This window comes from Arachis hypogaea, chromosome 8, assembly GCF_003086295.3.
Source record: "Arachis hypogaea cultivar Tifrunner chromosome 8, arahy.Tifrunner.gnm2.J5K5, whole genome shotgun sequence".
In the NCBI taxonomy this organism is placed as follows: Eukaryota; Viridiplantae; Streptophyta; class Magnoliopsida; order Fabales; family Fabaceae; genus Arachis; species Arachis hypogaea.
In genome coordinates, this window is record NC_092043.1 from 40549051 (window position 1) to 40576841 (window position 27791).

The following is a 27791-nucleotide window of genomic DNA, read 5'->3' on the forward strand; positions in this document are numbered from 1 at the left end:
TGTTTCTGCTTCATTGTTGTTATTGTTGAAGAAGAAGAAAAAGAAAAAGAAAAGATATTGCTGTGATGAAAAAGAAGAATAGAAACTAAGTATTTTGTTAAAGAAGGAGAAGGGTATTTTGGTTCGAAGGATGATTTAAAATCAAGTTAAACTTTAGGGATAATTTTGTATGCAAAAAAAGATTAGAAACGAAAAAAATTTCAATCTATACTTTAAGAATCAAAATCGTACTTAACCCTAATGAAAAATTATGTAATAGTGTAAAGATCAATTATATAATTTTAAATGAGTAATTTTTATTAAGTATATATTTTTTAAATGTTTTAACGGCAGGTTAACGATTGATTAGGAAAGATAATGTAAATAGGGGAAGATTTTATGTACTACTTTTATATAATTTTTTATTTTTATATTGAAAGTGATTAATAAGAAGTGATAAAATAATAAAACATTTGTATTTCACACTACAAAATAAAGATAGAAAAAACAATCCACACAAAAAATATATAAATATTAATTTCTGACGAAAATATTAGCAGTAAATATGCATTAAGCCCGTTAACGTAATTTTTTTTTTTCGTGATTCCATTAACGGCAAATGACTACGCATATTACCCACTTTACACCCCAACAATAGCGAAGAAAACAAACCTCTTTCTCTCCTTTCCTTTGCGCCATCTTTGGGGTATCACTGCACTTAACCGACTGAGAGAGTATATATTAGGTTCCCTGCTACCTTCCTTCTTTCTTTTTTTCTTCTCTCTTCTATCTTGGTATTCTCTCGCTACCGGTGAGAGATTTTCCATGACTGCGCCAAAATTTCCCCACACTTTCCCGAGAAATACTGCCTCTCTTCGCCATACTCTACCCTGGTTCTGAGTTCTTCCCGCAGATTTCGATAAGCCCCGATAAAGAGTTTGTTAGGGTTTTGAGAACATCGCAATTTTGGTTCATATATATAGGGAGAGAAAGAGAGACTAAGACTCACTCTCTTCGTTAGGGTTTTCTTTTTGTTCGGGGATTGGAGATGGGGAGCGTTGATCGGGATGGGGATCGTGCTTTCAAGGCGAATTTCACCGCCGATGGTGCGGCGAAGCTGAAGGAGAGTGTGAAGGAGAAGCTTAAGGAGTTCATGGGGAGTACACTGATGACACTCTAGTGGTACGACCTAATTCGACACCATTTCTGAATAATGTGGTGTGCGTTTTCCAGATATTTTGTATTTGGAAGCGAAGTCCGAGTGTAATTTCAAATGTTCTACATTTGGTAACTGATGTGTTGGATGCTTTGGTTTTCTCTTTGATGAGTCAAGTGCGTCAGTTTCTGAATATTCTGACGTGGAATGAGTTCAGTTGGATGAATTGGAGAAGAGTTTCTATTGAAATTCCCAGTAAAATGTGCATATAAGGTTTAGAATTCTATGAATTTAGTAGTAGAAATATAAATTTTAATTAGAGGCCACTTCTGGTAATAGAATCGAAGGCTATCTGTCCTCTGATTGAATGCCTGTTGCAGGTTCTAATGCATACTAATTTCTTTTGTGCTGCGCTAGTTTTTGACTTTGTTATTATTGGGTGGAACTGTGTTGCACATGCTGCATATGTAGGCTTCTTCTGATATGTGGCAGGTGTATTCATATGCACATATAGCATGACTCTGCAATTATACACGGTAAATATGCAGTGTTGAAACATGATGCTAGAGTTCTAGTTTGAAAATTATTGACAACTTTGTGAAAGTTTACCTTTGGCATGGATAGAAGACTTATGATGAATAAGAAGGTTTAGTATATAAGCAATGTTTATTTTAGGGAATCATTTCTGAAAAAAGGTTCTCGAGAGTCAAGGCTTGCACCTGGTGCAATTTGGGGAATGGGAACTGTTGATGTACTGAGCCTAACCGTACAAGCAGAGAGGCTGTCTTGAGCATTTGAATCTGTGTCCTATAGTTTATAAGTAACCACTTTAAACAATCACCTCCTTCTGTGCTAATACTTCAAATTTCAGAGGAATATTCAACTTAAGCACTAGTTTGTTTGTAAGTTTTTCCTTCTAGAATGTACTGAAATGCCTGCATGCAAGGATAGGCTGTGGGTTTATCTAGTGTCCAAATCTTGGTGATAGTACTTGATTTTTGTTTAGTTTTCCTGATTAGTGGTCATCACCTTCCAGATTGAAGATTGTAGTGGTCATTACCTTGCATGGATAGTCAGGGTCAACCTGATTTAGAACCATTATTTGGATGTTTGTTTGTGTTCTTGTCAGTTTTCCATATTATAAGAAGGCTGGATAGTTGTTTGGAGATGACATGAAACTGTGTAATTAGATAACGTTTATAATGTAAGCTGGACAGTGAATGTTTTGCAATGTAAATATAAACTACATCTCAACTCAAACATAGATGTTACTAGACAGTGAATGTTTTGCAATGTAATACCAACAAGAGCAAATAATAGTTTTAATAGAGGTGAGAATGTTAAGCTGGATGTGTGAACATGTAGGGGAAGATAAGATTAGAAACATAAGTAGTTGAGATCAAGGTATAGTAGCACCAGATGATAGATGAGGAGACGAGTGAAACTTACCTAAGGTGGTTTTCTTCATGTCAGTTTAAGACAAATGGAGCCACCACTTAGAAAAACATATGAAAAATGGAAATTGGAAGACAGTTAGATTAAATATGGTAGAGGAAGACCAGGATATTTTATTTTATATTTTTGGGGGAATCCATTAAAAATAATTTATTTCAAATGGATTTTGGTATTGGTTTTTATTAGACCATCATGTAGTGGGATAAGACATAATTTTTGTTATTGTATAGAGGCTGACTTGCTGAATTATAATGTGTAATTCAGATTGAATGTCTTCAACTGTTTCTTCCATATATTTATTTTTGGGCAATGTTTTGGTTATATGTAATCCACATATGATTGTTACTATTATAATTATTAGTAGTAGTTGAATGATAAGAATGGTTTCCTTTATTTATTTACTTATTCTCTTTAAATTTTATTATATAAGTAGTATAATGTTGTAATTGGAGTTATTAACTAGTGAGTAAAGACAAATGAATATGAAGTTATAAATATTTCATCAAAGTCATTTGATTTTATTGAGTAAACTAAAGTTCTTATGCAATGGCAGGAATATGTTATCGTGTTATTGAGGAATGGAAGGAAGAAAGATGAAGCAAGGAATGAGTTAAATGTTTTTTTGGGGGATGACAGTGATTCTTTTGTATCTTGGTAATTTGAGTTCCGTCTCCAATTTGATTGATAAGTTTTAAGATTATTTCATTTAAACCAGTATGGTATTTACACCCCATTATTCTTTGTATATGTATTCATTATGGTAACAGGTTGTGGGATCATCTAGAGTTGCATTTAGGCTCATATGTACAACCAAAAGAATTGCTGAATGAGGCTTCTAAGAAAAAGCTCACATCAGAGGTCCAATCTGAAGAGTTGGAAAGAGGGAAGTCTGATAAGTTATCTAGAAGTCGGCATAACAAAGATTGGAAAGGATTGGTCAGGGGTGAAGCAGAACCACCTCCCATTCGCAGCTGTGTTGTTGACACTACCCATGTGGAGGATAAATCACAATCTAGGATACATCGTGGTGAAAGGTCACTGTCTCCTAAATCTCCAGTTCAGAAGAAAAGGGGCCGAGCTGATGAACCTCAGTGGACAAAGGTTTGAGCTGCTATAGTAATTTTCATGATTGCTCGATATGTTTGCAAATTGCATATATAAATTGCATTCAATTTTGAGCCCTGAATTTTTATCTGCATTCTTGTATCATGGATTCTTATGCCTCTTTCCATTACCTAGTAAGTGTAAAGAAATCCCTATGCAGATAAAATTACTAGTAGTGTATGCTATTTTCTTGTTACCATTATTTTTTCCCCAACGTCTTGGTATTATATTTTGATGTATTGATATAGTCTCGTAATGGTTGCCTTACTACCATTGTGATTAAAACTCCACTCTGAATGACGTGTTGTAATTTACACATCATGCAAAGATGAAGAATAAATGTAAGATATTAAATTAGGGAGATATTTAGGCACACTAAATAGGAGGATTGTATCATCTCTCTTCTTGTAAACAAGAGTATCTCTTGATCCTTTGCTTTCAAACGTCTGACAAAGTAACCTTGACAGAGAGATGCAGGATCCCAAATGAATATTGCTGCTCCTCGTCGGCTGCTTCAGTTTGCTGTGCGAGATGCTGTTGCCACTTCTAGGCCTTCCAGTTTGGGCTCATCAGTAGAACCATCATTGAAACGACTTCGTTCTGTTGTTTCGACATCAATTGGCGAGACATCATTGGTGGAACGTCCCCAGCGGATACAGTCTGCATCCAAGGTTGCAAATCCAATGGCACCAGTACTTAAAGCTGTGGCAGATGCTGCAGAAGACGTGATAAAATACAGATCCTCTCGTAGTGTATTCGATCGACTAGGTCGTGGGATGGATCCATCAGATGACAACAATCCACCAGAAGATAATTATCAAAATCAGGAACATGACCAATCACTATTTCTTCGAACTTCTGATTACGTTGGACAGTCAAATGAGACTATGGTGGAACGTGAAACTGGTTTTCCTTATGATTCAACTTCGGATAATGAAGGGTTTGATGATGTGAATGTTATGGGTCATAAGGTGACTGGAGCTTCTCGGAACAGGGGCAATGATTCATTAATGTTGCAGTATAGTGTTGCCAAAAATGCGGAAGATGGCTTGCGCCTAAAATGCAATAGAGAGCAGGAGCAAGTTTCTGGTGCACCTAACACTTCACATAAGATTGTGAATATATCTGTTAATGTAAATACGTGGAAGCCACCGCACTATCATGAACCAAGGGAGGTTAAAGAAATAGATGGTTATAATACCATGGACAGTAAAATAGGAGCTCCCAGAACTGGCTTGCGACTAGTGAAGGAAAATGCTAGCACTCTGAAAACTAGTAATGGAAATGTGGGTTGCTCACACATACATGCATAGACTTCTCTGTTAATCAATTAACATTATGCTTAAAGCTTTCAATTTGAGATCATTTTCATTGATATTATGTGATTTAACAGGTAAATGCTGCTCCTGATGTTCAGAAAGAATCCAACAAGGCACAATTTTCTTCAGGTATGTTCTAAACTTTGATGGAACAATTCTTGCTTCCAAGTGGAATGAAATAATTTTGCTTGAAGGCTACTGTAGTGTGATACAATTGCTTTATATGATATGATACATAAAAACAATTTTAATAAATTGTAAATGTAATATAACGGTGGAACATGATGCATCAAATAAAACATTATATTTATATATCCGACTGAAACATTTATAATATAACAACGAAGACATATGCCTTATCCTACTAGGTGGAGTCAGAGTCAGCTACATAGTTCAAATGATGCCATACTGCAATATAACACATCAAATGATCCAAATCTTTATAATGAAATCTTCCTTTGCTTTGCTTTTGTACTAGGAAACTCTTGTACCAATCTCGTATTACTGTTCTCATCCTAATGAAATTCTTTTTATTCCAAAAAATGACCCAAATCTATATATAATTTATGATACTCTTAAGAAAACATTTGTAATAATTATAATTTTTTAAGATTTTAGATATGACAATTGGTCTCATCCCCATGTAAATAGAATGAAAACCTCATCTTGTAGTTCAAAATATTGGTTACAAAGAAAAGAACTCTTAAGGTGGTAATATTTGGTGCATATATTTATATATGTATACATTATGTATATGTGACCCAAACAAAGTATTTATGCATTAAAGAGTATGATTGATTGCATATTGTGTTTGTAGGTTTGAGTGCTTCTGGTCGTCCTTCAGAAGATGCTGATTCCAGAACCATTTTCATTAGCAATGTAATAACTCTGAACTCTTATTTTCTTGGTGGAGGAGAGGAAGCTTTTGGTTGGATTTATTTTTGTTTCTGAAATTTCCTTTTGTTGATTATCACAGGTTCATTTTGCTGCCACCAAAGATGGTTTGTCCCGTCATTTTAATAAATTCGGGGAGGTGTTAAAAGTGGTTATACTTACTGATGCAGCAACAGGGCAGCCAAAAGGGTAAGATGTTTCAAGTTTGTTTGGCACATTTGGATATCAAATGTTCAGTATAACTACACTTTGTACTTTACATTGATTCCCCATTACTTGAGCAGGGCTGCTTATGTTGAGTTCATGCGTAAAGAAGCGGCAGAGAGTGCATTATCTCTCGATGGCACTTCTTACTTGTCCCGGATTCTCAAGGTATTGAAACAGCTTGATAATGTATTCATCTGATTCATAGGGCTTTCCCCCCTCGTGAAATTTACTTTGCTCCAGGCATTTTTCTCCTTTTAATTCCTTTCCATTTTAGAGATGAAAAATGCTATAGCAACTATTAATATACTTGGGTACATGTACTTAGATTTTAGACAATGAACTTGGTTAGTTTTGTAACTTAGTATCTCGTCCTGGTCATTTTTAGTTATTACCTTGGGTTTGATACTTGCATTGTTAGATAATACTAAACGTGTTTGGATGAAGTAACTTTGTGGCCTAATGTGGAAGTACGCATCAATTAATGTATGCAAATGTTGTAGCTTTTAAGCTTAAGACAATGTTGCTTAATTACTGTGTTTGTTACTACCCATTTGCAGGTGGTTAAGAAAAGTGCTGCACCCCAAGAACCATCTTTAACCATGACATGGCCACGTGTTGTTAGGGGATCTCCATTTCCTGCTGCTAGGTTTTCCAGACTTCCTTTTGCAAGAGGCGTTCCTGGTGCATTTAGAGCTCGGCCTCCGGCTAAACTGGGTGCTCGGAGCTTGCAGTGGAAGCGAGATGCTGGTGGTCAATCTGACAATGGTACATCTAGTAGTGGCAATACATCTCAACCTGCGAGTCGGGGTCTCACCTATGTCAGAACAGAGTCGAAGCCGCAAAGCAACTTGGGTACTACTACTTAATTTGATTCTTAAGATGGCGAGATATTGGTTGCACCGGAGTGTCTTAAATATCTAGTCAAAAACAATAAAAAAAATTGATAGAAAAAAAATTAAAAGGTAATGGGACCGCTGGCTTAATTTTTGGAAGTTTGTTACATGGAGGATATTTTGATATCTAGATCCCCAAGTAGGTGGAGATGAAGTTAAATAATGTCTCTATTTTCGTCTGGCTGTTGAAGCGGCATAAGTGGTGGGCATTGATTTTTAATTGGAATGAAGATATGAGGAATTGAGGATGTCACGAATTGTATTAGATTTGTCCGTACAGTTGGAGTGTCTTCGTAGGTTGGACCCCGTCATGATCCTCTTTTTGTTTGGTGACAATCTATTCAACTGCTTATTTTTGAAGGGATATTGATGAAAAAGGAAAAGAAGAAAAGAAAAGGAAAAAAATTAAAAAGGAAAACGGAAGTGTGGGAAAAAGATTAAAAACAAAAGTTGAGAATTTCATTGATGTGCTCCATTCTACTTCATTGTTTATATAGTTAAATATTTTGTTCGTGCTGTAATCTAAAGTTATGTACTTCTGCCGGTGATACTTTTTTAAGTAAATATACTTTTTTTTAAACAAATAAAATAAATTAAATCTTTAGTATTTTCTTTTGGTGCTAATGTAAATATTCTAATATTTTCTATCTTAAAGTTGACATTTAGCTTTAGAAAAGATTTTTTCATCAATTTCTGAATTGAACGAAAACAATTAAAATTTTGAATTCAATCTTATTTTTGCATCAAATAATCTAGAATCTCTTTTCATTCGGATATTTCAACTTCATCAAATAATCCTGAACCTCTTGATCCGGATATTTCAACTTCATTGAATGGTAGGAAGTTAAAGTTGAGCTGAAAGTAAATTACTAAAATGATATTACAAAAACAACTTACTAATGAATAAAATTTTTTAAAAGAATGAAAAACGCAATAAAAATAATGTGTTAAATATATATCTTCAAGAAGAAATTTAGAGATTGAAATCTGATGAATTTTATAAGTATGATTTAAGAAATGAGACTATAATCTTTAGACTTTGGTAATTTTAAGTAATTGTTTTTTTGCATTTTTTAATCAAATATATAAGTTGTTCACCGCTTATAAAAAAACATTTTTGTTATTTTTGTCATTTTTAATTCTTCTTGAAATATATTTGTCTTTTTCTATTGTTTTAAGATTATTTTTGTCTGCGATATAAATTTTTAAATATTATTTTAGTAGTTTGTCCTTAATGTGAAATAAGTATAAATAAAAATAGCACGAGTAAATAGATTTGTTTTCTTTAATAACTAAATTTGTAATAGTTGCATTCCTTGTTGAGTATTTTTTTTAGCAGAGAATTCTAAAATACCAAAAACTAGGAAGTATAAATTGAAAAATGCATTTTTTTTTTGTTGGAAAAATTATAAAAATGTGGATGATGATATGTACATGGATGTGATGGATACTATTTGTTCATACTTTGACAATATAGTCAGGACAAAAATGAATAAAGTCCAATCAACATTCTATAAATATTGTTCTAAACTACACTATCGAGGTCGGACAGGGCGATATGGGCCTAGCCTTATTTACCTAAATAAGTAACAAACTCCTACAACCTCTCCTACTCATCTAGAAAGGAGATCTCAACAACTTCTCTAACAAAAGGGAATAACCAACCCACCATCAAAGGTGGAACTACTCTAAAGGTAGTTATTAACTCTACATCTACACTTATAAACACCATGATATTCTCAGGTATTCCTCGAACTCCAATCTACTAAAAATATGCCTAAAAACCTTTGCTAACTTATGTATTGAAGTTTCTTGCAGGTACCACCCTCCATCTTCACCAAGACATTGAACGACGGCACCTCGGGACTCGAAGATGTCGCATACACCCTATAGGAGTTTGGGCTTTGCGTTCAGCCCCAAATCATAGTTTCAAGTAACCCTCTAAACATTGGCGTCATTGCTAAGGACCTGGTAATCGACGTTGTACAATGGTGGATGACATTCCAGAAGATGGACATACAGCTTCCGACTCAGAAGCTATGAGGAAGAACAACCTAACGACGATCGCGCACTTGTCATACCTCCCCGGCTCGACATGGGGAAGGGTGTTGCTAGAGATACACACCCTGTAAGTCAAGGAGGACGAAGAATAAGCTCAGAAGTCCATCAATCAGGGGGATCGGGAGAAAGAGATCCTACTGAGCTCATGAGACTGGTTCACGGCCATCAAGGTCAGTTAGAACAGCTTGAGAATGAGTTAGAACGACAACGCGAATCGGAACGAGCTCAATAAAGGGAGATACAATGATAAAGAGAACTGGAGGAGAAACTTGAGAGGCTAGAAACCGACATTAAAGGTAGGAGAGCCCGAGCTAATCGAGAAGAAATGCCTTTAGGTGGCGAGGATCCATTCATAGAAGAAATCATGCAAGCTCAAGTTTTCAGAAATTTTAATAGCTCGGACATGGATCTCTATGATGGAACGACCGAGACATCATTTAAATAATTTCAAAAGTTGCATGTACTTGGCGGATGAGTTGGATGTAACTCTCTGTAAAGCTTTCCCGATTACGTTAACCAAGGCGACAATGAAGTAGTTCGACAGTTTACCGCCCAAGTCAGTCACCTGCTTCGACGATTTGGTAAGAAGTTTTCTTACCCGATTCTCCATTCAGAAAGACAAGATCAAGCATGCTCTAAGTCTCTTGGAAAAGGAAAAAGAGACAAACAAAAAAGAAGAGTACAACTCGGAAAGCCCTCGAAGATACCATTCTTGTACCCTACTACGAGTCTCCCTCGTCGACATATACAGAAAAATATGTCACACTAAAAAGATACCCCTCCTAGACACATTAAAGGCAAGAAAGGTAGAAATTGGTCAGAATATTTTGAATACCACAAAATAGATGGCAATTCCAGCAACGATTGCTATGATTTAAAAAATGTTATTGAACAATTGGCCAGAGAAAGCCGTTTGGATAGGTATCTTGCTGTGGATGATCATAGCAAAAGAAAAAGAGATGACGACCAGGACAAGCGAGACCAACCCCCAAGAACTCCTGAAAGGCATGTCCACATGATCGTTGGAGGATTCACTGGAGTGGAGATAACAAAATCTTTCTGGAAGAGGCACTTAACAGAAGTGTACTAGGTCGGCAAAGATGTTGAAATACCCAACCTACCCACAATTGTTTTCACCAAAGAAGACGCACCAGGAGTGATGCCCGGGCACGATGATCCAGTAGTAATCAGAATGATCCTTGTTAACGCAAACCTCCACAGAACCTTAATAGATCAAGGGAGCTCAACAACAGATATCATATTCAAACCAGCTTTTGATAAGATAGGTCTTGAGGGAAAAGACTTGAGAGCATATCCATATACCCTTTTTGTTTGGGAAACATTAAACTGATTTACGGAAATAGTTTCAACTTTTCATCTTTGCATAAAATTTTCTACACTCGAAGGAATAGCAACCGTAAGGGGAGATAAAAAACTGGCAAGATGTTATAACGAAAGCCTGAACTTGCGAGGAAGTGCCAAAGAAAAAGAAGTCAATACCATAGAACTCGGAGGAGTCCAAGTTCGGGAGGAATTGAGACCCTAACCAGATGGAAAGATTGAAGAAGTCCAGATCGGGGATGAGATCAGAAAGACAACAAACATAGGGCCAATCTGGGAGAGTAGCTAAACCAAGAACTCATTAAACTCCTACGAAAAAAATTATGATCTCTTTGCCTAGAAAGCCTCTGACATGCTTGGAATTCATCTCGATCTCATGAGTCACAAGTTCGCCGTTTACCTGGGCTCATGACCTGTACAATAGAAGTGGTGAAAACTCAACCCCGAAAGAGCCGAAGTTGTAGAAGAACAAGTATATGCGCTGTTAAAAACTGGGTTCATAAGGGAAGTAAAATACCCATTATGGCTCGGTAATGTGGTACTCGTGAAGAAACAGAATGGAAAATGGAGGATGTCCGTCGACTATACTGATCTTAACAAAGATTGTCCAAAGACCCTTATCCCCTACCCAGTATTGATGCTCTAGTAAATTTAGCTTCGGGCTACAAATATATGTCCTTCATGGATGCATACTCGGAATACAATCAAATCTCGATGTACAAGATGGAACAGGAGAAAATATCTTTAATCACTCCTAGGAAAATTACTGCTACATAATAATGCTTTTTGGGTCAAAAATGATGGAGCTACATATCAACGGTTAATAAACAAAGTGTTCTTATCTCACCTCGAAAGTTGAGGATGACATGCTTGTCAAGACCAAGGAGGAAGCCATTCTATTGCCTGATCTTGTAGAATTGTTTAACACGATAACGCAGTACGGGATGAGATTAAATACCACAAAATGTACCTTTGCAGTAGAGGCTGAGAAGTTCCTGTGGTTTATGCTTACTCAAAGAAACATTGAAGCCAACCCAGACAAATGTAGGGCCATCATGGAGATAAAAAGTCCAATCTGTCTCAAGAAAATTCGGCAGCTAATTGGCAGACTGACAATTGTCTAGATTCTTGGCAGGATCGGCCTTGAAATCCCTACCCTTATTTGCAATCCTCAGAAAGGGACATCAATTCTAGTAGAATCAAGAATGTGAATACTTCAAAAACTTCTTGAGCCAGCCACGTATCCTTACCTGACCTAAAAAAAGGGAAGAGCTCGTGTTGTACCTAGTCGTCGCAGACAAGGCTATAGCCTCAGCCCTCGTCCGAGAAGATAAGGAGGGGCAACGACCTGTCCACTTCAAAAGCAAAGCATTACAGGGGGTAAAAATGAACTATCAAAAAATATAATAATTTGCTTACACTCTTGTTTTAGCTTCCAGAAGACTGCGACCTTATTTCAAGCCCACACCATTAAATTCTGAACTAATCAACTCATGAAGTATATCCTCCAAAAGATGGATACTGCAGGACGGATGTCACAATAGGTTATGAAATTGTCTGAGTTCGATCTAAAGTATGAAACTCGGACAGCATCAAATCGCAGTACCTAACCGACTTCCTACCTGAATATAGAGGAGGGCTACAAGAGAGCTCTACAACTTGGAATCTATATGTGGACGACTCATCAAATAAAGCTGGGAGTGAGGTAGGAATTATTCTTGAGAATGAAGAAGGAACTCGGGTAGAGCTTTCACTAAAATTTGAGTTTTTAGCCTCTAACAACCAAGCTGAATACAAAGCCATGCTCGCGGACTTGAGGCTAGCCAAAGAGGTCAGAGCATCAAAAGTCACAGTGTTTAATGACTCCCAAGTGACAACCTTACAGATATGGTAATTACGAAGCCAAAGATCTTGACATGAAGAGGTACTTAGAGAGAACACTAGAATAGCTACCCCAATTCTCAGAAGTAGAGCTTAGGTATATAACTCAAAAACTCAATTTTCAAGCTGATGCACTCTCCAAACTGGCTAGTACCAAGTCAGGGGGCAATAACAGAAGCCTGATCCAGGAAACACTTCCACACACCATTAGTGACCAAAGAAGTCGACAAGTCAGACGCGCTGACGATCTCTAATTTAAACTTAGGTTCGATGACTCCCAACATCAAGTATCTCAAATTCGATGTCCCCCTAAATAAGAAAGGGAGGCAAGGAGACTTACAAGGAAAGTGTAGAAATACACTTTGGTGTACAACGTCTTCTATAGAAAAGGAGTATCTACACCCCCTACTAAAGTGTGTTCCAATTTCTAAGACGAAAAAAGCCTTAGAAGAAATTCATAGTGGTATATATAGAAATCATCTAGGGGTAAGGCCACTAGCTAAGAAGGTGTTACAAGATGATTTTTATTGGCCAACCTTACAGAAGGAAGCGGCCGAATTTGTTAAGAAATGCTCACCCTGTCAAATGCATGCCAACTTCCATGTGGCCCCACCAGCTTATAAGCATCACTTCACCATGACCCTTTACAAAATGGGGTTTAAACTTGCCCGGGCTATTTTTTCAAGCACTCGGGCATGTAAAATACCTCAGAATAGGGATTGACTACTTCACTAAGTTGATTGAAGCAGAACCTCTGGCATCCATCACAGCCTAAAGAAGTCAGAAGTTTCTCTACAAGAACATTGTCACCCGATTTGGGGTCCTATAATCCATTATTATAGACAATGGCACTCAGTTCACTGATTCGACCTTCAGAAGCTTGGTGGTAAGCCTTAAGATCAAGCATCATTTCACATCAGTAGAACACCCATAAGCCAATGGACAAGCAGAAGCTGCAAACAAAGTCATATTAGCAGGACTCAAAAGAAGGCTATAAGATGCGAAAGGAGCATGAGCAGAAGAACTACCCCAAGTCATTTGGGCATATTGGAAAACTTCTCATTCTACAAAGGGAGAATCTCTGTTTTGACTTGCTTATTGCATAGAAGCCATGATTCCATAGAAGTCAATGGATAAAGCCTAGGGTTAAGATTCTACAATGAAGTAGGAAACATCCAAGCTAAAAAAGAAGAGCTTGACCTCCTTTCAGAAATCCGAAAACAAGCTCAGATAAGGGAGGAAGCGTTGAAACAGAGGATGTCCATAAGGTACAACAAGAAAGTCATAAAAAAAACTTAGTAAAAAAATGACCTTGGTCTGATCAGAAGTGACATCAGGGTGCAAAGGTCGGGTGAAGGAAAGTTAGTTGCAAATTGGAAAGAACCTTACAAGATCATTGAAGTCTTGGAAAAAGATTACAACGAAGTGTCTGACCTACTAGGGAACGAGCTTCCTAGGTCATGGCATGCATGTAACATGAAGAGGTACTACATCTAGAAAGCGAATTTTGCTCCCTGATATACTCTTTTTTCCGACTTCATAGTTTTTTTCCGAGAAGAGTTTTTCTGAAGGGAGTTTTAACGAGGCATCATAGTAAGGGTTAGGAGTTAAAATATAAAAATTCTTAGTAGAAATAATATTTGTAAAACATTTCTATTAAGGATATTCATTATTTTCTACTTTCTATGTTGTTTATTCTACTATACGCACCAATTTAACCTTGATAAAGTATGAAAATCATTGCCCAACCTAGATGGTCGGCAAGATGAAGCAATAAGGTCTAAATTAATGTAAGAAGTTATGTAAGTAGATCATGGTCTGACCTCATCAAACCACTTGTACAAAAATAAGTTGGAAAAAGAGGCAAGCTTAAAGCAAATTACAAAAATAACTTGATAAAAACATAACCGACCTCTCAAAGTCGGAATAAACATAATTGAGTATTGATATTAAGAGAATAAATCATTACTCAACCTTATAACAACTTGTTAAAAAAATTGAGAAAAAAGGGTGATTTAAATAAGTGTCTGACCTCCCTAAGTCAACACAGCAAGAACAAGTCATCCGATCTCATAGAACAACTCGACCAAACAAGTTGAAAAGAGAGTGCATCATAACTTGTAAAATTTTTTCATAGCAACGAAAACTACCAATCACACGTAGTCGGAACAACTAAAATTTTGAAACTTTACTAACTTTTAGAAATAGTTCGGGACAATCGAGTTATGAAAAAAAAGTTTAGTAAAGAAGATAACATCTTCAATTACTAAAATGCTTGTTATAAAGTGATAATTGAATTCATGAAAAAAAGGAACAAAACTACTATTATGCAAAGCCAAAAACCATAAGCACTTATAAAACCATAAAATAAGTGTGAAAAGTTAAGAGTTAAAGCATTCAAAAGTCCAAACCAGGAAAAACCAGTATCCAACTATTACAAAAAATAAAGTGTTTAAAGACCCACAAACTGATCCATCAAATATAAGGATAAAAGTCCAAGAATGAAACTAAGAAGGAGGAGGATCTTGCTCTTCAGTAATCATGCCATCTACCTCATCAACTCGGATCAGAGAGGTAAGAAGGTTCTTAGTAGTTCGGATTGGGAGGTCTAGGAGAGTCTCATCAACTTGAGCACATGAAGTCTTCGGGTCCTCAATAGGGATGGTCTCATCCTCAGGAGAAACAATCTTTTCTTCAACCATGACTTTGTCGGGTTCAATAGGAGCAAGGTCCATTTCGGGCGCATGAACTCAAAATTGAGTCTTCAAATTATCTACCATCTCGTCCATTCCCTGGGCCACAGACTCCTCCAGATACCCATATTCTTCAAGTCTCTCTAGTTCCTCCTTCAAGCTCAATTTCTCCCCAAAGACATGATGATAGCTCTCCTCAGCCTTCTTTGCAAACCCTCTACCATAGCCCAAGCCACTTCAAAATGTTTCATCTTTTCACAAAGTTTGGAAAGGTCAAAGGGAAGAACCCCCATCTTGGCCTCTAGTTCCAACTTGATCTCCGTCAGAGAAGCCACCTCAGAACGAAGGTCGGCCGACTTCCTTTGGGTAGACCAAGAGGAATTTCATTAAGCTACTTCAAAAAGGTTGCGCACACCCCCCACTGTCCGAATTCCTCCTCGGGGTAGCACCTCCAAATGTCTCTTCAAAGAAACATGAGCCATGCTTATGGCACTATGAGGAAGAATATATTCCTCATAGAAATCAATGGCGTCGAAACCCTAGTCGTAAGCACTACCAAACTCGAAAGATGGGCTTTTACGTTTTTGGGAATTCGGTTCAGTGAGAGGAGGTATAGGGGGCACGGTCCTAGAAGGAGGCTATGTAATTGGAGGAGGAAAGAGGAATGGCTTTGGCCAATTGAGATGAAGATGAGTCCGACTTATAAGGAGAAGAAAAATATCATGATTTCTCAATTTTCTTTAGCTATACCATCCAAACTGCTATATTTTTCTTGGCAACCCGAAGCCTTTGCAAGGTACCAAGCCCATTAGTCATTCTTGCTACAAAAACAAAGCAAATAAAGAAACTAAGGTTACAAAATCCGGCAAAGAAAAGAGAAATGTCTACGAAAAGCAAAAAGATAACTACCTAGTTCAGTACAAACATAGCTCGGCTTGCCTATAAAAAACTTCTTGGTGTTGAGGTGAGGAGATCGGCTCCAACAATCCTAAAACAAGGCTACTACACACTCTTCTACCTTATCCAGATCCTCAAGGTTGTATTTTACGACGCTAGAGACCTCTTCCTAGTATAAACAAAAAACAGGTTTATCTCTCTCATTAAGGAAGAAAGGTCAGACACCCTCTGCACGTCGAACCTTAAAAAAACAATTCTTGAAATCATGAAAAGAATCATCAAAAATAGAAAAAATCTTCCTGTCCTGAATAACTCGAAAGAAAATTCGGTATTGTTTTTTGGAGCTAAAAGGCTTGGTGAGTTGAAAGAGGTAAAAGAAAATCTTGGAGCTGAGATATAGCAACCCCACAGATACGAAGAATTTTGGATTCAAAATTGGTGAAGGAAAATGTCAACCCCAGCCTAGTAAATAAACAATCATACAAGAATAGAAAGTGTTTCTCCAAGTTACTAAGTCGGGGGAAGCAAATTTTATCTTCAGGGTCAGGAGCCACTAACTTATACTTCTTCTCATCCTCTTAGGTTCTACAAATTCTATGCTATAAATAAAACTTTTCTACATACTCTGTCAACTATGGAGATGGCAAAAAGTACAATGACTTCTACCCAATCTAAGCCAGGAGGTAATTTAGACGGCATACTGAGAACTACTGAATGAGACATAAAGGGTTATACATACAAAACAACAAAATAAAGCTATGCCACTACAAAAACTCATAAGCAACAAATCGGGTACAGCAACAAAAGTTAGACCATCCTCAATAGCTGGAAATTTAATCTACTTTACCAGAATATGAAATGAAGCCATTATTCAAAAAGAAAATGGCGCCATTTGGAGGCAAGGTAAAACTCAAAATTCAACACAAACCACAACAAATGGATAACCTACAGAAATAATAAATGAGGAATCTACCACCACAAGAACAGTCAGAAGCAAGCAACTCTGATAGCGAGAATATTACGACGACTTCTATATACTTAATATTTAATAGGAGCCTTTAACTGAAAATCGCATCGACATTTCTTTGAAAAATCAAAAATTCTTTTTCATTTATAGGTATGTGTGTGTCTATATATATATATATATATATATATATATATATATATATATATATATATATATATATATATAGACTCAAATACATCTCATCACACATTACACTCACAAAAATAACTTCTACAAGTATATATGTATATATAAAACCATCAAATCACAACTCCTATCCCTCTTTATAAAAATATAATAATAATAGCGAGGAAAAGCTATATATATATATATATATATATATATATATATATATATATATATATATATATATATATATATATATATATATATATATATATAACAACACAACAAAGAACTCAACAAGAACTCCATAAGCTTCTTCGAAAAAGAGAAATCTATAGGGAGTGAGAACATTGTCCTCGCATATTCTTAGTAGAGGGTTTAAGAATAAGCATTTCTCTCTACTATCCCATCTTCAATTCCATAAGTAGAGTTTAGGATGTCTCTAAAAGACATATGTCCAACTTCAGGCATAAGAGTAGTGAACATAGGTTCTGCCAATCCACGAATGAACCGGCAAACTTTCATCTCTTCTGAATTCACCAGGTAAGGATAACTCTTAGAAAGTCTAGTAAACTCCTTAGCATACTCGATCATTGACATATTCTCTTACCTTAATCTTTCAAAGACAACTATGTAACACCCCACCACACAGAGTTTTATGCTTAAGTCGTAAAACAGAGGTGGTGTGGTATTACGACCTCTAAAATTAAATATATAAGCGTATAATAGTCAAAAGAATGTATGTATGTATATGTTTATAAACCTTAGCTTTCTTTGTACGCAAGTAATCCTTATTCTTGAGCATTGTATATATATATATATATATATATATATATATATATATATATATATATATATATATATATATATATAAACACAAGAGTAGAGAGTCAAGAGTACAAAATATCGAGCTTTGAACTTAGCCTGCGAAACTAAAGCTAGTCAGATAATAGTCATAAATATACATATAAGGAACCATAACCCAAAATACATAAAAGTAATCCTAGTTCTGCATAAACCTCTATGAGGTGCAACATTAAAGCATATATATACATAGGGAGAGACTATACATATAGATATAACAAAATGGAACAAAATATCAAATCCCCAAAGCTCACTTTGCTGTAGAGAACTCCAGACGCCTAGCGAGGTGCCTCTCGACTTGCATCTGAAAAACACAAATATCCGTATGGAATGAGAATCGGAGGTTCTCAGCATGGTAAATGTGTCACGCACATAAGATATAAGGTCCTGAAAAAGCCAAAGGCAATCCTAGAACGCCGACACTCAGATTATAAAGCTTAAAGAACTAAAATAGAAACCATAAGTCAATGTGGTTTTCTAAGAGTTTCTATCTCAACTAAAACTTAAACCTTACCCTCAATCCTCCTCATTTCCTCCAATCCTCCAACACCAGAGAACCGCACAGACAACCAAGCAGATAATAGCAAACACAGGTAGATTACAAGTATTGCAGGTAGCAAATATAACAATCAACATGGTAAGTTTTTAGGTATTCCCAAATAATGCACAAACAAGTAATTCAAATAATATTCATATAATGCATGCCTACCCTATGGCTGATGAGTCTCATTTGTCGGTTATCAAGCCAACCCGACAAGTCTGGGTGCTAAACCCTGGACTGTCTCTCGACGCGCATCCCCAACAGTCTATGCATAGCTTTTCCTCAGTCATATATATAAATTTTGCTCATTGGGGGATATATTCCCGGGAATTTATACATTCCCGGTCACCCTTACGTCGTAGGGTCAATAGAGTATCGAGTCTTAACCTGGAACACGTGGTGGCAAGCCACGGTACTTTACTCAGGAAAACTTGTATCTCAGATAGCATAATTGCATAAGTCTCATTTCATTCATATGCATTCATAATCATTTCATATTCATTCATTATAGTCATAACATTACTTATATATCATATGTTTGCACTTTTATACATAGTTCATCATAACCCAGAGCAAGTGGGGCAAACCACACCCTTGCATCTACCCACGAAGCCTTTATACTAACCAACCTGGAGCAAGTGGGACGAAACCTCAACCCTTGCGTCTACCTAAGAGGTACGTTCTTATATGCCCAGGAGGAACAAAGGAGGGGATCCTAACCTCCCACCATCTCGTTGGGGGCGATTTTACAATACCAGGAGGAACAAAGAAGGAGATCCTCACCTTCCACCATCTCTTGGGATCCCACTTTCAAGAAAGAGTGCTCAAATGCAACATTTATTCATTTCTTTAGCCAGTTTCATAGTTTAAGTAGTATATATGTGTGTGTGTGTGTGTGTGTGTGTGTGTGTGTGCACCCTATCTCCCCAAACCTAATTATCACTTCTCAAGCTTTTTTCATCTCCAAGTTACCACTTTTTCCTAGCTTCATCTCATTACTAGGTATACTATTAGGATCTAGGGCTAAAAGAATGAAAATAGAGGTTTAGAGGTTCGAAATTTAGCTTTAAAACACAAAACCTAGGTTTGCTGAAACTAGGGCCGCCACGCGTATGCGTGGGCGTGCGTTTTGCCATGCTTGCGTACGCGAGATGCCTAACCCGAAAAGGTTGGTCGCGTCGCATGCAGGTGGTCACGTACGCACCCCCTTCAGAAATCACTGCTCGCGTATGGTTAATTTTTTATTTAATTTGTCTTTTCTAATAGGATTAATAATTTATATTATAAAAAATTACAATAGTAAATAATGCACAAAAATTACAATGACAAATTTTACAAAGTCAAAAAAAAGATAAGATTCCATAATTTTTTTAATACTCTCAATGTGCTTTTATTTAGTACTGTTTTAGACGATAAATTTTCATTATTTATGACTATATTGTTAGTTATAGTTAATTTTTATTTACTTTATCCTTTTTGACGGAATCAATCATTCATATTATAACAAAATTACAATAATAAACATAATATATAAAAATTACAATTACAAATTTTATATATTTTCAAGCAAAATATAAAAAAATTTCATAAAGTACAATAAAAAATAAAAGAAAAGAACTCATATAAACATGAAACAATAATAATTTTATAAAAAAATACAATTATATATACGAAATATCTGAGTATTAAAGAGATTACAACATAAAAAAATAACATATATCATACGAAAATAAAGGACAAATGTGAAGGTAAATTATTTTTTGTGCTCTTTTTTAGAAAAAAAATATATAAAGGACAAAATTAGTAGAAAAAGAAATAATTTTTTTTTTAACTAATTGTCTAACAATAATAAAATAAATGCTGCAGATAAAACTTCAAGCTTCACATAGACGTGGTTTTAAGATGTGCATTTAGAGAGAGGGAAAAAATAACCAATACAAAAAGGAAATGTTTCAAAAAACCTTAAACACCCTAAACCAAACTCAGCCTTAAACGAGAAAGACGCAATGCAGCCTATAAATTATGCATGTCACTTCACTTCCATTTGCATTTTCCTAACAGTGCTTCGCTGCACATTATATTCCAACTTTATTCTACTCTTCACTCGGGTTTTCTTTTTTGCTAGTGACAATCTTTATTCTTTGGAATTCATCTACCATTATTTACTTTCTTTCAGTCCACCTTCTATGTGTTAATATTATAACGCCACAAATAAATTGCCATGGATTAGTGCTTATAAGAGTTGAAATCACACATTTCAGTAATTAAATCTGATATTTACAGTTCTAATTATGTAATATACTCAATTTAGGTGCTAAACGCATTCCAATTTTAAAATAATTGAAATTGAAAACAAAATCAAAATTATTATAAATATTACAGTTTTAATTCTAAAATTCAAATGAAACCATATATCCCTTTTCCCAAGGCACTTGGTGCAATGTCACCCAGGAGGAAAATCCATTATGCAATACACATCTCATCATCTCAATAATGATGACAGGGAAACCTCATCACAATGCATAATGTATAACCCCATCAATACATACTTTGATTTATAATGTTGAAGACTACACCCTTGTAAAAGCATGTATGTCCATATATCATTTAACATATGCCTTTATTACAACAAAGAATGCACCACCGCCTTTTTATCAGGTACTTCACTGAAATTACACAAAAAATAACTTTTAGCAACATTTGTGTTATGACAATATTATTACAACCACAACGAGAAACTATGAACCAAAATTAAACAAAGGGTTTGGGTGAGAAACCCCAATCTTGACATTGAAGAAAAGAGAAGACAGGTTGCACGAAATAATACTGAAAATGAAAATTCTACACCCTTAAATTCTCCTAAATACAACCTTTCTGAAGCTACTATGTAATATACACATACCAGTCCCAGGAAATTATCAAACCCAACAGTAAAAGCTGTAAAACATTTAATATGACAACTAGAAACACAATGCAATTTTCCCAAGCTACATGTGACTCACCATAGGCCTGCTCTTAACCATAATTTGGGAATCAAATAATATTAGAATAGCAATCATGTGAAGGCCTAGAATCCCAACGGTTGTATGATAACTGATTCACTGCTTTGAACCAAGACATACATGAACTTTCAAGAAAATTCAGTCATTCAGTGCAATTACTATTGCAACTTCTACATGGCCAACAGTCAGATTGAGTCTTGTTTCGGTTTAAAACAAACTTTTCATGCAACAGAACTCTCTCTCATTAATCTGCAGCAAGCTTGAATACCTGAATTTTTTACCCTCTTTTTTTCTCTATTTTTTTATTATGAACAAGATATGTATCAGATTATATAATGGAATTAAGACTCCATTAAGCTTGTAACTTCTTTGGTTACTTTGGACTACTAAAACCTACTATTCTATTTTGTTAAAACACAACTAAGCTTTGCCCACTAGAAGAGGTCAGCTATATTTATCAAATGATGCCACAATACCCTATCATGTACCGTATTACATGATTAAATCCTAGATGTGTTTTGATAATTTTCCTTATGATTTTCGTAGATCTATCTCCCACTAGCTATTGGATTACGCTTCTATCTAAGCCGCTTTCCTTAATGAGGCTTCTATAAACCTTTTCTAGAGATGTCCGAATCATCTAGTGAGAGACTACTATCTTTTTCATGAAAGGAATGCATTCATAGCATCCTGTCTTGTTATGTGTGTCCCCTTGTCTGACACAATATCCTCATTTCTGCAATATTTAGCATAGCAGAAGAAGCTAGCATTCATGTAATGCAATCAACTTAGCAGGCTACCAATGCAGCCATGATACTTTCTCAATCCATAAATAATACCAATATTGATATAGTGTTAAGTATCTAAGGAAAATGAAAAACCACACTCAAAAGCTAGTTAAGGGAGAGCCACTCTCCTTAAATACAACATCCACCCCATAATACCGAAGTTCCTAAAAATACACCTAGTTAAGGGAGAGCCACTCTCCTTAAATACAACATCCACCCCATAATACCGAAGTTCCTAAAAATACACCGCCCTTGGAGAGCCGACATCCTCAGCGGCTTCATGCTATTGGCTATCAACATCGATACCATTGTTAAGTATCTAAGGAAAGTAGAAAACCACACCTTAAAAGCTAGTTGTCAAGAGGAAGGACCACTCTCCTTAAATACAAACTCAAGCATCTCATGCTATCCGATGTGGGACTATGGGCACCCCATAATACCCAAGTTCCTAACACATGGTGTATGATGAAAATGGCAACAGAACCACAACACACTAAAAGGAAACAAGTTTTCAGGGATTTATCTATTCTTGGAGTGTTTGCTTGTGGTAAGGGCATCAAAGAGAAAAAATGTGCATAATACCTGATATTATCAGAATATAAGCAAGAATCATACTTAGCTGCATATACTTTAGCTACCAAACAAACATCATGATAAATCTAAAATAAAGTTCAAGCACTCAACACGATTTCTAATCAGGAAAACTCGGGTTAACCACAGTACCTACCATAGAACAAAAGTTGTTCGACTTGCAACACTAAAAAACCTTTGACATTGAAGCATGCCATTTTTATGCAAGTATCCTGCAGACATAATAGAGCAGAAGCAGAGGCAATTAAAACAACAAAAGGAGAATAATATATATACCTGACAACATTTCTATCCACACTGCTAAGTGTTCATAACATTTGAGCAAGGTATTTGAGAGTCATCAAGGAGTTTGGAAATAAACAATGAAAGAATAATGAAAGGAAGTGATATGTCTGCAAGTGTGTCTTCTGTTTGAGGTAGAAATTCCTTAAGATAACAAGATTACTACAGAACATCTTTAGATTACATTGTGAAATCAATTAGTCGTCTAATTGAGAAAACAATGAGCAACAGTTTCTTTATTCCATTATATTTACAGATGTGTTTACTGTTTACTTGTTTAAATTGGGCTATTACCATAGTGAACTTAAGCATGTACTACTACTAGTACAGTACCACATGATTAAATGTGTTTTAAGACATTTATATCACAATTATTACACACCACTTCAATATCACACTATAATTTATAATCCCTCCTCTTATAATCCCTCTCTTCTCCTCCCCTGATCCTAAACCATCATATTTTATATTGAAACCCAATCATACATTTTCGCTTCTAGTATTATGTCATTGTATTTTAGCTCTCATGTTTGGTTGAAAATATTATAAGAAAATAAATAACATTGTAAAAGAAAATGGAAACTGGCATTGTGCTTTTTGTGGAGCAAGGGGTGGCTGATCTTTGAGTTATCAAGCAACCTAGGGTCATTGTCAATGACAAATGATAACCAGAATGGTAGGGTAGGGATTTCACTACCAGAATAGTCATCAGCACAAAGGCAGAATAATGGTAGTAAGAGATAGTAATGCCAGATGATTGCCAGAGGAATGAGACGTTACCACTGGAATTACTGATCGTATGAAGATATGTTACCAGCAGTATGATTGTACAATGCATAATTACTTATTGGGGGTGAGAGATCTAGCTTTATCATTTGCACTCTCATCATTTGAAAATAATACAATATACATAAGAGTTTCATCAAAGATGAAATCCTAAAAGAGCATACTAGAAAATTGGAAAGCATTTGCTGGAATTCTGGAAAGAGAATCATGGAAAAGCAATAGCACAAAGATGCAATGAAGAATTATTATGGAGTTAAAGACACAATCATAATAATTTATTGATGATGGGTTCTTTTGGAGTTTGGTAGCAGGTGTTAACTGGACAAATACTCAAAGGTATTAACCTCATTGTAAGCCTTCTAGTACCAAGAAATTATATTTCAAGGAAATAAACTGATGGGCATTCGCCTATTACAAATGTTAAAATTAGTAGAGATAGGAAAGAATAGGAGATAAGCAGGACCGTAAAATGGGAATAACATTGAAGCATGTGTGCAGTTTTGGGGTGGCTTCCATATGTTGGTAGTTCTCATAGTAATGAATAAAATGCATGTGGGTGTTGTTATTTAAAGTGAGGAGTTGAATATCTTGTAATGAAGGAAGTTTGGGAGGGAGCAGGTCTCAATAAGAGCTTATTGTAGTATGGTGTTTCTACTTTTTCTTCAAATAACAAAAATCATCCTCCTCAGAACTAGAATCTATCATAAAGAAAGGAAACAAGTTGAGACCTTATTCCCTTAAATAACATGACTAAACTAGGAACATAAACTTTATCGAAATATTTGCCACAATGAACCAAAGACACTAACAAAAATTAGTATGGATCCACATACAAAAGTTTTAAGCAAAAGGAACCAGAAGTTAGTAACTTACCCTAAAACATATGAGCACCACCTTCATTGTAAATGCATGCTAGCTAGGAAATCTGACAGCCTGATATCATCATGTATTTAGTTAGTAAATGAACAAAAACATAACAGAAAGGAATCTAAAGTCAGAAAGAAGAAGGCCATAAACTATAGAACAATAAAGGAGCACAAAAGCAACCTGATATCTTTGGCAATCACTGTATCGCCATCTGCAGCTCCAAGATGTCGCAGAACTGCCTCCTCAAGACGGCCATCTCTATATGCATGCTGTAATTGAGACATAAAACGCAATTAGGCTGCTGCCAATTTTTAAAAGATGCCTTATACTCACCAATCAAGCATCAATTTTAACATGGTTGTAAAAGCAGTACCTTTTCAACTATTTTGAGTTCAAAAAATTTGCATTCATGTACCAATTTCATGTAATAACGTCCAAAGATCAAATAATGTTTCAAATATACTGTAGACTGAAATGAGAGTTCTTTTTGTTTTTGAGAAACTAAAACGAGTCTAGTTTACTCAAAATAAGAGTGTATTTATATTCATGTATCACCTTGTAGAAACAACTGGTTCCGAAAGGACAGTTCCCATCGCCAAAGTCAAAATGTTTGCAATCTATGGACCTGCAAATCACAACCAAAAACATAGAAATATTAGAAAAGCTATGGTTGTCCACTCAGCTTACTTTTGTTTTTCTTTTTTTTTTTTATTTCTTGATAGTGAAGATATAGAGGTAAGTACTATGGCCATCTTCAGCAGGTTCTATGCATGAATTCCAAGTCATGATTATCTCATGTTACAATTGAAATAGAAAAGCAAAACAAGATATTAGAAACTTTGGCAAGTGATTAGGAAATTACTTGAGCTTTGCCTTGTAGCTGTCAACGATTTCCATTTTTTCTTCATGTGTAGAATACCAAATGACACTTGGAATGACAAAGTAAGATAGCTTGCGACAGATAGGACATGCCCTCAATGTACTATTGACATCCATCCCCAATGTTGGGTTGCTACTACGCCAATTTCTAATACATGATATGCAGAACGGATGGTCACATTCAGATAACAGCCCAAACTTTCGTTCTGCTGCAGTAGGCTTTGAAAGAACACGCTCAAGGCACACACTGCATTCAATTTCTTGACTACGTTTCAATGCCTCAAGATGCTTTTGCTTATTTTCACAACTCTTCATATGTTCTGCTCTTTCCTCAGGTCGAAAAGGATGCAAGCAGTGTTTTCCACAAGTACTACACAAATCTCCATGGATATGAGGACAAGTTTCCCCTCGTGGACAATTGCCAGCCGCAGCAAATGAACAGATTGGAATCTCAGCAGGTGAAGTAATTCTAGATTGACTAACATCATCGTCCCCTACAAATTCATGATACTGCTGCTGTTCTTGATTCCAAGCAGGTATGCTGGGAATAAAGGAAGGACTTCTGGAAGGAGAAAACTCAGGAGCTGCAGCAATACCATTTGATGTAATTCCAGTATTACCAAATACAACATCATCTGAAACCAGGGGCCGTTGTTCAGTTATTGAGGAAGAAGCCGTCGAGGATTGTGGTCGAGAAACTTTGACATGATCATATCTGCAACGACTACCATAAGCACAGACTCCTTTCTGATAAAATGTGCATATCTGTCACAATAAGAAAACAAGCACAAATGATCAGACAAAAATAAATCAACAACCATGAACTGGAGGATCATTGTATCACAAAAGGAGAGCTTGTATCACCAAATTCGGAGGATCATTCCAGTCATGAGAATATTCACAATGCTCCCCTTTCAGACATGCTCCATGAGCAAAGAATTTACAAAGAACCCTAGAGGATTTCAAAAGATAGGAAGTTACACAAATTATAAGAGTCACCAAGTTGCATAGGCATAAAAAAGACATAACAAATTAACAAGAAACAAAGCCCGTAAATACCAAGGTAACGAAAATCATCATGATCACTAATCACACCTTGATTGAAACAAACACAAAGCTAAACTAACACCTCCGAACAAATTTACTTTTATTGATTCTCTACTGAATGACAGGCTAAAAACATCATAACCTGTTTAGTCCCCACTTAATGAATTGAATCCAACAAAAGTCAAAATAAAAAAAAAACTCCATGATTGTACCTTGTACTCTTATTTCCTTAATTCTGATGATTGGGATAAGAGGGAGAGACAGAAAATGGTACAAAATTTTCTGTCTCCGGTACAGAAAATTTTTTATATTTTTGTCGCAACAACCAAAAGAGTTTATGTATCTATTATGAACTGACCCCATATAAACAAAACTTTTACCCATCAAGAAAAATAGATTATAACAACAATCATTCAATCAATAACAATAACCAAAGCAAAACAATCGAATCAACAAACTTCAGATGAAAATTCATAATCAATTGACCATATAGAGACAGTGATAATCGATATCCCACCTCCTAGACATGGCGGAGACAGAAAAATAAAAAAATAAATATATGCTTGAAAATTGAGCGAGACGAAACGTTGAGGAACAAAACCCTAAACCTCGAAGGTGATTACTACGGATTGAGAAAAGAGGTGGACAGAAGAATAAGGGGCGGGGCAAAAAGTAAGGAGGGAAAGCACGTGGGGTTTTGCAGCCACTCAAAAAATGAATTAATCGATTAATTAAAGGGGTGGTGTTGTGTTGGATGGGTGGTGGGAACAATAAAGATATAGGAATAGAAATATGAGCAGAGATTGGAGGCTTGAAGCTAGGATTTGGATGGATGGTAAATACTGCATAGATAGAAAGAGAGACTATGTTTTGTTTTAGCTTCGAAATGGTACCAGCAACCTACCAAGGTCATGTTCTTTCTTTATTTCCTATCTTGTCTTTGTAAGTATGTCAGTTTGATTTGTCATATGATCACGTGGCCTTACGTGGTAGGTTGCTCCAAGTAATCATGTTCAAGGATTTCAGGTGTAAGTACCTTTTGATTGATGGTGAATGCTAGGTGCTTAAAAGATGTTGCCTATTTACTAAAAAAGGTTAAAAAATAATATTTAATTTAAAAAATATAACAATA

General features: G+C 35.8%; 1 protein-coding gene, 1 long non-coding RNA gene and 1 pseudogene across 3 annotated transcripts; 1 reads left to right on the plus strand and 2 right to left on the minus strand.

Moving 5' to 3' along the window:
* The first annotated feature begins 849 nt into the window (after positions 1-849).
* On the plus strand, positions 850-7614 carry LOC112707465 (uncharacterized; annotated as a pseudogene).
* A 7044-nt stretch (positions 7615-14658) lies between these two features.
* LOC140174857 (uncharacterized) lies at positions 14659-16194 on the minus strand. Its single transcript, XR_011864849.1, has 2 exons — positions 15893-16194; positions 14659-15804 (listed from the first exon to the last, which is right to left on the minus strand). It is a non-coding gene; the product is annotated as an uncharacterized lncRNA (long non-coding RNA).
* A 4552-nt stretch (positions 16195-20746) lies between these two features.
* On the minus strand, positions 20747-27660 carry LOC112707467 (putative RING-type E3 ubiquitin transferase C3H69). 2 transcript variants are annotated; one of them, XR_003156056.3, is made up of 8 exons: positions 27177-27633; positions 26477-26564; positions 25596-26377; positions 25289-25358; positions 24914-25002; positions 24740-24799; positions 22935-23010; positions 20747-21083 (listed from the first exon to the last, which is right to left on the minus strand). XR_003156056.3 is itself a non-coding variant. In XM_025759211.2 (7 exons), exons 1-6 carry the CDS (start codon positions 27185-27187, stop codon positions 24763-24765), a joined length of 1077 nt encoding a protein of 358 aa, XP_025614996.1. In that variant the 5' UTR covers positions 27188-27660; the 3' UTR covers positions 20747-21083; positions 24740-24762. The 2 variants fall into 2 exon arrangements, 1 of the variants encoding a protein (XP_025614996.1); XM_025759211.2 differs by lacking the exon at positions 22935-23010 and having other exon boundaries at positions 27177-27660.
* Between the last annotated feature and the right edge of the window lie 131 nt (positions 27661-27791).

What these genes read in the sequence shown, in the direction of transcription:
- LOC112707467 (XM_025759211.2), bottom strand. An exon ending in GGAATGATCCTCCGAATTTG is followed by an intron (nt 26,378 to 26,476) that starts GTGATACAAGCT and finishes TTATTGTGACAG; the next exon opens with ATATGCACATTTTATCAGAA. An exon ending in AGCTACAAGGCAAAGCTCAA is followed by an intron (nt 25,359 to 25,595) that starts GTAATTTCCTAA and finishes TGTGATTTGCAG; the next exon opens with GTCCATAGATTGCAAACATT.